Source organism: Mesocricetus auratus, unplaced genomic scaffold, assembly GCF_017639785.1.
Source record: "Mesocricetus auratus isolate SY011 unplaced genomic scaffold, BCM_Maur_2.0 Super-Scaffold_4256, whole genome shotgun sequence".
In the NCBI taxonomy this organism is placed as follows: domain Eukaryota; kingdom Metazoa; phylum Chordata; class Mammalia; order Rodentia; family Cricetidae; genus Mesocricetus; species Mesocricetus auratus.
The window spans coordinates 69,061,560-69,075,766 of NW_024429182.1; the positions used below are offsets into that span (position 1 = coordinate 69,061,560).

The following is a 14,207-nucleotide window of genomic DNA, read 5'->3' on the forward strand; positions in this document are numbered from 1 at the left end:
GTGACATTCGGTATCAGGGGATCAATGTCTTTTGCCTTAGTGAAATATCACAAACTGATGGGCGGAGCGGAGAGACTGGGTTCTTTTCTCATCCTGGAGTAAGCTGCCTGGCTGTGCCCCTGGGTCATGAGCTTGAACTCCAGCCATGCTTTGGACTTTATAGAGATGTCACTTAAAGACTATAAAGCCCAAAAATTTCCATGTAGCCTGGCCCCTACTGGCAGGGTTGGAGAGCTCTTCAATGTCACACAGTCTTTGTTCACCCAACTTTTCCATAGGGCGAAGCAAACACAACCCATTAAAATACAAATTATTAAAAGGAAACATAAGACTCTCAACAGAGAAAGGCCGAGCCTACCCCTTTCCTTTTCTCCTCTCACAGCAATGGCCTAAGCTCACAATTTGTTTCTTGAAATGTATCGGATAGCAGCATTCTGGTGTCCTCGTCTTTTCTTTCATTCCATTGATGTATCATTACTAGAGGAGCGGGGGAGGGGGGGTCCTGAGGCCCTTGGGGGGGAAAGAAAAGGGTGACTACTCAAGACATTTTGTAAAAGGGGAAAATTGGGAAGAAAGGAGGCCCTGTAGGGGGTGGAGGGTGGAGAATGTGGCCTTGTCTGGGGGTTTCTTTCAGCTGAAACCTGCCGCCTAGCTGTCTTCAGTTCAAACTGTCACCTTGAGTTCTTGCTGGCTTTTCTGCCCTCACCCCCAGAACCTCAACAGATTGGGGCTTATTTACCTATTCACACTCAGCCGTGGAAACTCATTAATAGGGTTATTAGTAACAGCATTCACGGGGGGCCATTGACAAAAGGGGTTCCAGCCACTTGAAGAAGGGAGAGGGGGAGAAACCCTGCAAAGAGATTTTTTTTCTCATTCGGAAGCCTGGCTGGGGCAAAAGCTTCCCTGAACCGTTGAGGTCACTTGAAGTCTAAATATGTGCAAAATTGATTTATTCCAAAAAATTCCAAGCATAGTTAAATGTATTTATTTTTTTGAACTTAAGAATCTTCAATTGTGGATTTGTGGGCTTTGCTCACTTGAAGGAAAAAAAAAAAAGAGTGCCCGTTGGTAATCAGGGGCTTTGGATGGATGGCCACCTTTTCATCTCCGTAAAGAACAAATTCTGCACACTGCCTCTGACGTTAAAGAAGGTGTTTTTGTTTTCAGCGGAAGGCTTCCCTCCCATTCAGCATCCATAAAGCTGTGGATGAATGGGGGGACAGGGACAGCGGCTTCCTGGGCCATTAATTTATGTGAGAATGTGCTAACCTCATTTTCAATGGCTGGTGGACCCGCTGCAGTATGGGAAAGGGCTCTCTGTGTCCTGAGACACGGAGTTTCCCATCAGTGGGGAACATAAAGATAGAGGCTTGGAGCGGGGACATTCGGTTGTGACTCCAGGTCAGAGAAAGAATACATGTTGGCACAGCCAGTGAATGGCTCTGTGTCACCTGGCTGAAGTGTTCTGATCCAGGCCAGAGGACTCATCCAAAACACACCTCTCCACCAAACATATAGATAGATCATTTGGTTTGGGAATTGGGTTGTTATTTTTGTTGAACTTCCAAACTATAATTTTCTATCTGTTTGCCTGAGGCATAGAAAATGGATTTGTTACTCCTAACTTTCAAGTGATTTGCATAAAAGTTTCCCAGGCTATTCGGTGAGTAAAAGCAACCTTGTAATTATGCAGGGCCTGAGGAGTCCATGTGTGTGAATGACACAAAGTCCAACCATTAGGGACTGTGGTGCCACTCCCCTTCCAAACCTGCCTTCCCAGGTGGGCTTTGCTGTCTGGCTCTGCCTATCGTCAGACACCAGAAGGAATCTTTTTGAACTTGGTGGCCTTTTTGAGTCAGGGTCTCAAGTAGTCCAGGCTGGACACAAACTCAACATGTACCTGAGACTAGCCTCAAACTCCCAGACTTCTTCATCTGGTGAGTCCTGGGAATGCAGGCATGTGCTACTATGCTTGGCTCAATAATTAAGATTTTAAGCTATTCATTTAGACAAAGTGTAACTATGTAGGCCAGACTGGCTTCAGAATTGCTATGTAGACCAAGTTGGTCCCAAACTCATGGCAATCCTCCTGCTTCACACTTCTGAATGCTAGGATTACAATTTATGTGGTCTTGAATTTAAATCCCGTTGCTGAAGGCTTGGAAGAGTGAGAGGGATTATTGAAAGACAAATGATCCCAAGATAGCCAGGTGGATGAGACAGATGGAAGATGCCAATCATTTACAACCTGGTCTGACATTTAGTTAAGGAATCCACTCTGCAACAGAAGAATGCAAGATTCAGAGAGGAGAATCCAATTTGCTCAAGCTCAGGTGAGTCTTCTTGATAGAATTACGTATGTTAGTTCCTTTCTTTCCTTTTCTTTTTGGGCTGGAAATCAACAGAGGTCCTCGTACATGCTAGTCCTAGTTCACTGTACTACAAGTCTTCTAGACTCATTTGGATTCCTTCCTTCCTTCCTTCCTTCCTTCCTTCCTTCCTTCCTTCCTTCCTCCCTCCCTCCCTCCCTCCATCCATCCATCCTTCCATCCATCCATCCATCCATCCATCCATCCATCCATCCATCTATATTTATCTATCTATGTCTCTTTTTTCATTTTATTTGATGGGTACAGATGTTGTCTGCATGTCTGTCCTCATACTATGCATGCAGTACCATCAGAGGCCAGAAGAGGGCTTTGGGTCCCCTGTAAGTGGAGTTAGAGGTGGTTATGAGCCAGCCTGTGGGTGCTAGGAATTGAATCAGTTTCTTGATGAACAAAGAGGCAGTGCTCTTAACTGCTGAGCCATTTCTCCAGCCTCTTTTTTTTTCATTTAAAGATTTGTTTTTATTTTTAAAAATTATGTGCCTGTGTCTTTGTGTGGAGTATGTGCTCATGAGTGCAGCTTCCTCTGGAGGTCAGAGACTTTGGATGCCCTTGAAGCTGGAGTTACAGGCTGTTGTGAGGCCCTGACAGGATGCTGGGAATTGGATTCTGGCATTCTGGAAGAGTTGGAAGCATTCTAAACTGCCGAGCCATCTCTCCAGCCAAATCTCCTTTGGATTTCTTTATGCTATTCTACACTGATACTATTAAACAAGATATTTTCCGTTGTAGATGTTAGCTTTTTCGGAGACAGTCATATTAACAACAGCCGGTTGTGTTAACCTCCTGTTCTTCAGTTTCCTTCTCAGAATCTGGGTACGTTGCTTTGCAGGCAGATGGACGGATTAAGTACAATTACCTATTCACTTGTCGCCTTCCTAAAGAAGGACCTCCCCAAATACACGCCCTGACTCCCTTCCATTGTTCAGAAGGACAAGATAACGCAGCTTCTCCGACGAACATTAGTTGCTTCCATGCTCAAAGCTTCGGTGGCGTGCAATGTCTGGCCCCAGTACCCTGCAGACATATTCTAAGGTGTCTGAAGGTGCACAGCATTCTGTTGTTTCCTAACTTGACACAAACCAAACGTAACACATCCACTCAGTACACCGAGGCTGGTTAAGGACGGGCAGCGGCGACACAGGGCGTACGATCCGATCGATCACTGGCCAGGTTTGGAGAGGTCATCTTCGCACTCCTGCGGGCAACGCAGCAGGGCCCCTAGCCTCCGCGGTCGGTGTCTTTTTGCGGCTGCTAGGCGTCGGGAGCCGCTCGGGGGCTCGGGACTGCCCCAGCGCGCGGCGCTGATTGGCAGAGCGGGCGCCGCCGTCCAGGAAACGGCTCGGGTTTCAGCGGGGGGCGTGACCCGCCCGAGGAGGCTGCGGCGGCGGCGCGGGCGGCGCGGGGAGAGCGCCGGGAGAGGCGAGCAGCGGCGGCGGGCGCAGAAGCGGCGCACGGACGATCGAGTGCGCGGCCGCACGAGCTCCGGCGCGGGGGCTGCCTGCGCGTCCCTGGCCCGGCGTGGAGACTGCTCTCCGGGCTGGCGGGGGCCGGGCGTGAGCCCCCGGGCCTTAGCGTTCTTTCGCGCTGCGAGTGTTCGCCACTCGCCAGCAAAGTTTGGAGTCGGCAACGCCAAACCCCAGTCCTTTCTTCTTCTCGCTGCCCAGATCCGAGGGCAGCCCCGGCGTCATGTTCTCGCTGTTCTGCTATCCGGGACGTGCGTGAAACCTCGGAACCTTGGCGCCGGCTGCAACCCAAGGGATCTTTCTCTTTTTGGAGTTTTCCTCCGAGCTCATCATCGTCTGCTCCATCCCGACCCATTCCGGGCTCCGGCACAGCACCGAGCGCGGAGGAGCGCTGCCATTCAAGGTAATCGCTGTGCCGTACGCCTCCGGGAGCTTCGCCAGCCGGGAAAGTGGGCGCCGTAGGAGGACGCGGGGTGCAGGATCTCCGGGAGGAGGACGCCGGGGAGCGATTTGGGGGCGCGCCCTGTCGGTTTCTGGCTGGATTGGTGATGGGGGAGTGGATGCATGTGGATGGTTGGCTTTGGGGGAGCTCTTTCAGCACCTTCATCCAGATGCTGACATCTGTGTCTGCCCCCCTTCCCTGTCAGACTACGGCGGGTAGTCTTGCCGACTGGGCGCGTTCCTCTGAGCTCAGAGCCGGCGCGCCATGGGGCTGCCTGCCAGTGGCACAGCCCTAAGGCGGGGGCTCGGGAAGGGCATCTTCGGGGTGCCTGGGCTCTGGGAGCTCCAGTCCCGTACTATACAGGCCCCTGGGAAAGGTTCTTTCCTGGGAAGAAACTGGTGGAGTGTGACCGGCGACATCCAGAAAGGGATGGAGATGCCCGGGTGACACCTTTGGTGAGGCAGTGGCTCGGGTCCCGGATTCCAGTGCCGGGTGTCTGTCGCCCGCCACAGCGGTTGACGCAGAAGGGATCGCAGCGCGTCTGGGGCTAGGGGGCGAACTGGACCGACTTTTCCTAGTTCTCCTAGCTGCTTCCGACTGCAGCAGCGCCGAGATGTCGAAAGCGCAGGCGAGTTCTAACTTGCGCGCTCATTCTTTCAGCGCGGGGGAATCGGCAGAGGGCCCTGAGTGGCGCTGGCTTCTACCGTCGCCACCAAGGAGCAGGCTCGGGAGGCCGGTCCCAGGCGCTGAGCCTCCTCCGCGTCCCTGCAAACTTCCCAAGACCTTCCTTCCCCCAGTTCAATAAAAACCTACCCTTAAAGGCAGACGTGCTTTCAAACTCAGGGCACCCATTATGTGTTTGGTGTGAAATGCTATCAACATTTAAAACTCTATTGTCCCCAGCGTCCCAAATCCCTGTAAATCTTCCACCAGCCTCGACTCATTTTCATCTGAAAAGCCTGTTTAGTTTGAATAGAAAAGCAATCAGGCGCCCCTCTCCCTGTCGTTGGAATGTCAATTAAAATGCAGATTTCTCAGAGCTCTTTAGCGCCCCAAGAAGAAGGACAAAACAGGATATTCTAGGCTGACAAATGAAAGAAATGCTACAATGAAGTGGGGTGGTGATGTGCACCCCAAGCGGCCCAAAGTGCCCAATGAAACAGGAGGGCAGGGACTGTGGTCCTACGGCAGCTTGCTTGTTTGGGATTTCGTCGTGTTTAAGACCCCCTCCCCTGCCCCCGCCCCCAGCCCGTGACAGCTCCCTTCCCTGTTATTCAGCCCCAGCAAGAAATAAGGAAGCCTTGAACCAGTATAGGGGTCTACATTTAATATTAGCCAGTTGTGTTGACTTCTTCCACGAGATGTCCATTTGGGAACAAAATGCCAATTGTTATAGTAGCGCCCCCTCCCCTCACCACACACACACACACAGAGAGAGAGAGAGAGAGAGAGAGAGGGAGAGAGAGAGAGAGGGAGGGAGGGAGGGAGGGAGGGAGAGAGAGAGAGAGAGAGAGAGAGAGAGAGAGAGAGAGAGAGAGAGAGAGAGAGAGAGAGAGAGAGAGGGAGGGAGGGAGGGAGGGAGAGAGACTGGCCCTCAATTAGCCTGCCTTCTTGAAGATGGGGAAGAGTGTACAAAGTTGTATAGCGCTGCGCACGCTCACCGGCCAGGCCCTTTCTGCGGGTCACTTCGCCTGTCTTTGGAGGCCGACTTGCGCGGAGGTGACCCCAAGGGGCCGGCGGCCGTGAAGAGCCATCCGTCAGAGCGATGGTGAGGACTCCTCCCTCGTAGGCCAAGAAGAGAGTTCCCTTTCAGGGGGAAAAATAAACACGCTGGGGCTTTCACTGGGGTTCAGCCTCCAGGAAGGATTATGGTATTGAAGGCAGGAAGCTGGGATTGTGGCCGCCAGCAGCATGCTGGGCCTGTGTTCCCAACATCGAGCCTTGGGACCTAATTATCCTGCCTAGGAGGTCGCTCAGCACTTTTGCCCACTCGGGTGAGGAGCTGCGCAGACCCGCTGCCTCCCTTCTCACCTTACAGAGGTTTGAGGAGGGGTCTGCTTTGGGGCTGGGGCCTGCGAAGAACCAATGTTCAAGTTGAGTGGTCCTGGGGCACTGGCTGTCTTCCTCCTCCAGCTGGAGTGGAGGCACTCCTGGGTAGGGGCTGTGGGGAAGGCGGTCTGAGCACCCGGCTGCAAGACCTACTAGGATCTGAGGTTGATTGTAAAGTTGCTAGAGAGGTGGAGAATTTCCCTGAATCCTGCAAGTTCTTAGTAAATCAATGAGAATGTTTGTGCACTTTCCTCTGACAGGTATGTAGAAATAGACAGGGAATTATATTTTGGGACTCTTTAAGAAGAGTTAGGGAGAAAAAAATCCTTCACAGCATCTAAAAACGCTGGGAACTCTCTCTCTCTCTCACTCTCTCTCTCTCTCCCCTGGCTTTTTGTTAACTATACCATTTTACCAGTGCTTAAGAAACAAAACCATCTTCTATTTCCCCCTTGGAGATGGTGCATCCATCCTCTTTGCCTGCACTCCTTTTAATTCTCAGATTTTAGGACAGAGCTTCAGGAAGGTTCTGGCAGTCCTGGGATCCTGTGTCATAATTGAAAGCATCAAAAGCATGGGATTAGACTTTTTCTCTTTGGCCTTAAAACTCTCACCTATCCCCAGTCTCATAAAACGAGCTTCGCAGACTCCAGCGCCCAAGGTTTTGTGGAATCTTTCCCTGCCACTGTCTTAAGCAGAGTCAACGAAGCTCGTGCCTTCTGACTCAAGGCTTAGTCACTGAGGGTACTGGACAAACTTAAAGTTATTTGTACTATGGTGAGCTTTCTTGGGAAATTCTCCCTGCTTTGGATAGAGTAAGTTGAGTGCCCCTTTGTAACTGACATTTTGGAAGTTTAGCCAATAGGTTGGCATATTGGAAGTCCCCCAGGCCAATCACATACCAGGACAACTTACACGTATCATCACATTACTAATAAACTCTTGCATTATTCATCAAGGTTTGTGTCTGTTCTGGATCTTAACCCCCTTGACGCAGGGCGAAGACATTTAGTTAGTGTGCCTGTACACTGCCTTGTAGTCAGTGGAAGGGAATTCAGGCTTTGAGTCTCCCGTTTGGATCAAACTCACTCTTTGTAAGTGGCTGCTTGGCGAAAGACTGAAATACACGCCTGCATTTGAAAATGAATCCTGACAAGTGTAAACTGGTGGGAATTTTTTGTAGCCTGCCTGGGATTCTTTGATTCTGTTGGTCTCCTTTCTTCTGAGAACTACACTGGGGGTGGGGGTGCCGCTCCTCTCCAGCCCAGCTCCGAGCAGACCCTCCTCCTGTCAGCCTCTTAAAGGCCAGCTGGAATAAGAAAAGTTAATGAGGCTGCTTGTGCCAGGCCCAGCGTTTTAAACTTTTTTTTTTTGCAGTTGCCCTTGAGAGGGAGGAAGGTCAGGTTGCTTCTGCAACCTGGTAGCTTTGATGGTGGATGGAAGGGCACACTGCGTGTGTAGCTGGGTGGCTGGGCCCTACAGCTATGCTTGCTTGATCTTGGTGTCTCCTAAAAGTACACTTTTAAAAAGATTAGCCCACTCCAGCTTGTGGACCGGTCTGGAAACACCTGGAACACTGAGGTGAGGATGGAGGCTTTGGTTGATATTGAAAAAGAATGTGTTTGCGCACAGCTGAGAAACGGTTTTATCCCATTTGGATTTAAGTGAGTAGGCACGGGAAAGACGGTACTGACTGGCTGAATCTCTTTCAGTGGCGGCAGCGGCGGCAGCAGCAGCAGCCGGAGTACAGCCACCGCCACAGCGCCCTGGCTCCTAAGCCCCCTGTGGGCTGAAGGCATTGCAGGCAGCCCATGGTCCTTGAGGAAGTGTGCAGATGGGATTACCGTCCACATGGAGATATGGAAGAGGACCAGGGATTGGCACCGTGACCATGGTCAGCTGGGGGCACTTCATCTGCCTGGTCTTGGTCACCATGGCAACCTTGTCCCTGGCCCGGCCCTCCTTCAGTTTAGTTGAGGATACCACATTAGAACCAGAAGGTAAGTTCTGGAATCCATTATTAGGGTACCAAGTTGTTTTGGGGATATGTCGGGGTTGGGGCGAGGGGGTAGTCACTGAAGGGAGGCCTTTTTTCAGTCAGCTGCCTCAGGAGGGTGACCCCTCTCTACATCTTCCTCAGCAGTGCTTAGAAGGGAGGGCCTTGGCTCCCAGGCGTGAGTGGAGTGGATTGGTTTTCTCTGTTCTGTGTGCTGGGTGAGGGCAGCAGCAGCAGCTCTTTTTCAGCCAGTGCCTGGCAGCACTCTGGAGGGGTGCCTTAGCAAGATGACTGTCATCTGTGGCCTTCCTTCTGCAGCTGCTTTCTGGATGCTGGTTTTTGGCTAGAGGAAATAGGCGGCCTCGGAAGGCTGATGTTTTCTAAGGAAGCTCTGAAGTTGAGCACCAACAGCCTTGCGATGGTGGATGGTTTTGAAACTCTTTGTGTTTAAGCCCAGCATCACAGAGGGGCAGGTTTCACGTTAGGAAGACTCGAAAATGAATATTGCTAAGGGGGGTCTCCCTCATCCGAGGAAACGCCAGATTTCACTGGTATTTTTGGCTTTCGACACTTGGTTGCAAATGTGAAAAGCTGGTTGTGGGGTGGACATGCTGAAATACTGAGCTGGGCAAAGATCTGGTCTTTCTCCCAGGTCCTTCAGAGATGTGGTCGATAGCCAAGCCTCTCTGCTTGGTGCGGCATGGAAATCTGTCATCAGGAGGGAATATTGGTAGGCGAGTTATTTTCTGAGTGGTAATCCGAGCGTGACACTGCAGATCCCAGCTCTCATCGCCACTTAATGAACGTGTTTGCTGAGGGCCCACCTGGTGCCGGCTGGGCTTTGGAGTCGGTCACGGTCCTGAGTGCTGGCTGGCCAGCTGAGCTGCTGTGGTTATGTGCCCCGAATCAGGGTCCTGAGGGGAGGAGTGTTCATCCAGAGGGGAAGGGTGGACAGAACCCCCAGGGATGTCCACAAGGAGGCCTAGGTACCCATCCCAGAGGAGGACTAGAGAGATGGGTCCCCAGGAAGCTCCACCCAGGCACTATCACTGGCCTCATGTGAACAAGACTGGGGGACGCTGGGCTACACAGATGCCCGGAATTGTTATAAATCACCAGGTGAGACATTGTGGCACCTGTCTTGGTTTTGGAAAGGAAATATGTTAGGATATTGTGTGTGAGGCTTGTTCAACATACAGCCTCATACCCAGTTTTGGAACCACCTCTTTGTGACTTATACTGTGACATCAGGGAGAGTGTAATTTGCAATTGTGACCACGCTTTCAAAGGGCTTAATGTGAGGGGAAAGGATTGAGTTTCTGAAAGTCTGGTCTGCACTTCTTTAATTTCGCTAATAATTAAAATGGATGTTCCCCTAATTGCTGGTTTTCCCTGGAGTGTGTGTCTCAGCACAAACTAAGGAAGCTGAGCTGGGATTTCCTACAATGTGGGCTTCAGAAACAGCCCTAGTTAGGAAAGAATTGTCATTTTTCATTTGGACTCTCGGGGCAGTGTTGCTATGAGTTGATTTCAGTGCAGAGTATAAAATGGTCTTGGAGGGTTTCCTGGACTGCCTCTAATTACCTAAGGAAGGTTACAAGATGTGAGTACGTGCAGGGAGCAGACAGGTGGGGGGGGAGGAAGGAGGGACAGTGGGATGGAGTACCCCGAGTGGCTCTTTGTGTAAGAATCAATATCCAACAATGTGAGCATTGTTGAAAGCAGACCCCACCACCTGGGAACCTGTAGGTGCATGCAGGTTTAGGGAGGAAGCCCATCAAGTCCTAGAAGTTGTAGGTCACACTTTGCCAGTGCCCTTGGGTACAGTTTGCTAGATTCAGAGTTTGCATGAAGTTTGAATCAATGTAGGGTTGGGAGATGCTAAGAAAAAGGGAAAAAATGCTTTAAGGTGTGGAGCTTCACCAGAAGAGGCTTGCAAAAGGGGAACTCTCAGGGTCTCGGTTTCCCCTTCTACTACTGAGTGTTCGATACCATGAGTTTGAGGAATCTCGTCATTGAACAGTAACGTCTCCAGATGGTTTCTGATGGCCACCTCAGAAGGTTCATGTTTCAGCAGTGATCTGGACAGAAAGCAGAAAACACAGCTTCTGGCATTGATGGTGGCTGTGGCTGTCACCATCACCCAACTAGCTGGGGACAAGGTGGTGGTGCCAGTTCTCACAGCAGCAAACAAGCTATGTGCGAGATGAAGGCTGCTCTGGGAAGAGAAAGCTATGCTGCACGGTTTATGCTCTCTCCTTGTCTGTTAGGTCAGCGTTGCCCTGGTGTCGAGGTGATTAGAAGGTAATTAAGAGATGTTGCTCCATGCTAGGCTCTGGTGTCTCCCCACCCTGAATGGAACGTGTGCATGCATATGTCCCTCCAGCCACTTAATTGGTGCCAGTAGAACTTTAGCTAACGCTAAAGTTCGCCTTTGATCATCCGGAACTTTACCATGGAAGACTTCGGTTTCCTAATCTGGAGGCTCCGTTTAGATAATGTCTATCGGGCCAGAGAAGCATGTATAATCAAGAGGTTCCTAGAAAGAGCTGGTGCTCCCCTACTAAGGAACCCGTCTTTTTTGACCCCTTAGGGAAATGTTATATTTAGTCATGTAGTTCTGTTTCGTGTATTTAATCATGCAAGGCTTGTCATCATCCCCCATCCTATCCTTCCTGTGTGTCTCTGGACACTTTCTCAAGTGGCAGCAGCAGGGGTGGGTCAAGTCAGTTGACCTAAGAAGAAAGTAATCTCGATAAGATTTTACTCAGTGTTTCAGAATAGAAATGAGTGTATCCAACTGGCCACTCATTGTGACAAAGCACAACAGTGTCAACAGTTGTTGAATGTCTAAAAACTGTTCTGTTGGTTCATATCCTGAATATTCCCAATGTAGTCAAGCTTCATGACTGCCAGTCCCGAGTTCTTATTTTCAGATTCTCCCTGACATTGTCACCTGCTCTGGTTAATTAAGTCATTGTTGACATTAAGGGAATCTGTTTACCCCAGCCCAGTAGGAGCTAAAATAAAAGGGCTTTTCCAACCCCAAACCCTTAATTACTTTGCCACCCTTTGCAAAGTGACCAGGGGGGTGGGGAGAGGGGGCCAGGGGGGGCTTGGGGAGGTGGGAGAGTGGGGGGGGCGTGTAGTAATTTGCATGCCTTTAAAAGAAGCCACTATTTTGGGGGTCAGTTTTATGGGTGTAGGGGTGAAGGTGGTGCTGCCCTGGATTCAGGTGAGCAGAGATTTAGTGTGAGGTCTGCATGGAGACCTGCTGAAATCAGACTTTTCCAGGGTGGTTTAAGTCCTTTGCCAGAGAGTATCCTACCTGCTGTGGTCTCAGCCCTCTACATTTTATTGCCAGTTCAGAAAAAAAAAAAAAAAAGGAAAAAGAAAAAAGAGGTATCTGCATGGTGCAAGTGAATGATTTCAAATAAATCTTGTTTCCTATTATCTGCATTTTTGTTCCTCAGTAGGAGTGTGAATATTTAAGAGTTGACTGTAACTTGATAGTTCGCTGAGGAACAAGGGCCTATTCTTGGTCAATTAAACCAAATGCAGGCGCATGCTGTTAAGCATACAATGGAGTACACATTCTTCATTAGTGTATAACGTATTTCACAATTCACAGACAAAGAACTGTGTTTAATATTACTTCTAGAGCAAAAATCTGGCAAGCCCAGAAAATTGGCATTTATATAACTTTCTCTTGCTGGTTTCCACTGATCCAAACAGAGCAAGGCTCTCTCTCTCTGTGTGTGTGTGTGTGTGTGTGTGTGTGTGTGTGTGTGTGTGTGTGTGTGTGTGTGTATGTGTGTATGTGTGTGTATCTGTCTGTCTGTGTTGCCTATTTATTTTAGTCAGTTAAAAGATTGATCATTTGCTTTAAAAAAAATCCCTCCCTTCCCAGCCAGCACTAAAGCTTTCATTGTTGTTTTTAAGATTTATTTTTAAATTATTTTGAATTGGGTGCATGTATGTATATTTCTGTGTGGGTAAGTGTGCCCATGGAGGCTGGAGGTTTCAGATGGCCTGGAGTTGGGTCTGAAAGTGAATGTATGTCCTCTACAAAGGTGCCTTATGCTCATAACCACTGAGCAGTCTCGTCTCTTCTGCTCCAAGATCTTTCAAAGTTGGCTTTGTTTGTTTGTTCTGTTGACGGTGAGAATCCAAATAGCCAAGCATTCCAATAGGAGATGTTTCCAATATCAGATTTAATGAGTAATTACATGGCTATGAAATAACTGGGATGGTGTTTAAACAGGAAGGGGATGTTTAATGTTCACATTCCCTATGGAGTGCTTGCAGTAGCCCTGTGCATGCAGTAGCCGCCACACGAGGAGACTGTTTAGCTATTCACACAGTCACAGTGGTTGTTAAAGGACAGCTAAGTCTCTTTCATCAGGGTCTGCCTTACTTTTCTATTTCTGATCGAATCCCTGGGAAGTTTGATCCAACAGGGTATCTTGGCTTGGTCTGCAGGTCAGGAATTATTTTGGGGGAGAGGGTGCTGCAGGCTAATTTACAGATAATTATGGGTTTCCTGTTCAGAAATGTCCCTGTAGGGGCTGGGATGATGGCTCTGTGATTAAGAGTACTTCCTGCTTTTGCAGAGGACTGGTGCTGGCTCCCCAACACCCACAGGGAACTGCTCATAATTGTCTTTATCTCCTGCTCTAGGGGGATCGGATGCCTCTGACATACTGCTGGCTGCTTGTACCCTTTTTACAGATGTTTCCCTTACCTTTACTGTCATGATTGTCAAGATGGTGGTCCCATGCATGGTGACCAAAGGTGTTTAGTAGTAGTCTCTTCTTAATATATACAATTGGTGAGACTGGCAGTGATGGCCTTTAACTCGGAAGGCAGAGGCAGGCACATCTCTGAGTTTGAGGTTAGTCTGGTCTGTAGAGCGAGTTCCAGGAAAGCCAGGGCTACACAGAGAAACCCTGTCTCAAAAAACCAACCAACACACACACACACACACACACACACACACACACACACACACACACACACACACGGTGAAAGCTTGAAGCTGTATTTTTGCAACAGTGTGTTTAACCATCAGGGTAAGCTGTTATCATTCTTTTGTGCTGGTGGTTTGTTTTTTTGAGAGAAGGTCTTACCGTGTAACCCAAACTGGCCTGGAATTTGCCCTGTAGCCCAGGTTGGCCTATAACTATCAATCCTCCTACCTCAACTTCTATACCCAGCCGTCTGTCATTCTTGAAGAGCGTGTTGTCTCAATTTTCAGTAATTTTGGAAAACTTGCACTATTTTTTATGGTGTATTTATGTTTATGTGTGTAATTGTTTTGCCTGCATGTATGTATATGTACCATGTATGTGTCTGGTGCCTGTAGAGGCCAGAAGAGGGCTTCCAGGCCCCTGGAAATAGAGTTGCAGATGGTTATGAGTTGTCATGTGGTTCCTGAAAATAGAACCAGTGGTCTTCACCACTGAGCCATCTCTCCTGGCCTGTGATTAAATGGGGAATGTGCTGCTAGGCTGCTTGAGGCCACCATAAGTAACGATGCCCTTTGTGGGCTTTTTTACATTATGAGATTGAAAGAAAATCCACTGCTTGCTTTTGACTGGGTCAAGTCAGGGAGCTAAACTGTCACATACCCTCTCCTTTAACTTCTTGTCCAACAAAAGAATCGTGAATCCCAAGTCATTTCTGGACAGAATGTGAACATGAATTTCAGATTATGGTGAGCATGTTTTATGAGATGTTAAAAGTAGCTCACAAGGAGAATGCGGATAGATTCAGGAGTGAGAACCAGGTCGGCATGTTTATTCCTGTTATTTATGTAGCAACTTTCCTGAACATCTCAATCCTGAGCGCTAACTAAATGAACT

General features: G+C 49.1%; 1 protein-coding gene across 14 annotated transcripts in view; it reads left to right on the plus strand.

Moving 5' to 3' along the window:
* Window positions 1–4,119: 4,119 nt before the first annotated feature.
* The window catches only part of Fgfr2 (fibroblast growth factor receptor 2), a 103,251-nt gene continuing 93,163 nt past the window's right edge, over window positions 4,120–14,207 (plus strand). For 13 of the 14 annotated variants that reach the window (XM_040753084.1, XM_040753105.1, XM_040753100.1 and 10 more), the window contains exons 1-2: window positions 4,120–4,259; window positions 8,060–8,347. In XM_040753084.1, the coding sequence (XP_040609018.1) occupies window positions 8,182–8,347 (166 nt within the window). In that variant the 5' untranslated portion in view covers window positions 4,120–4,259; window positions 8,060–8,181. Of the gene's footprint in view, window positions 4,260–7,751; window positions 7,929–8,059; window positions 8,348–14,207 lie in introns of those variants that run through there. The other variant, XM_040753092.1, reaches the window with a different exon arrangement.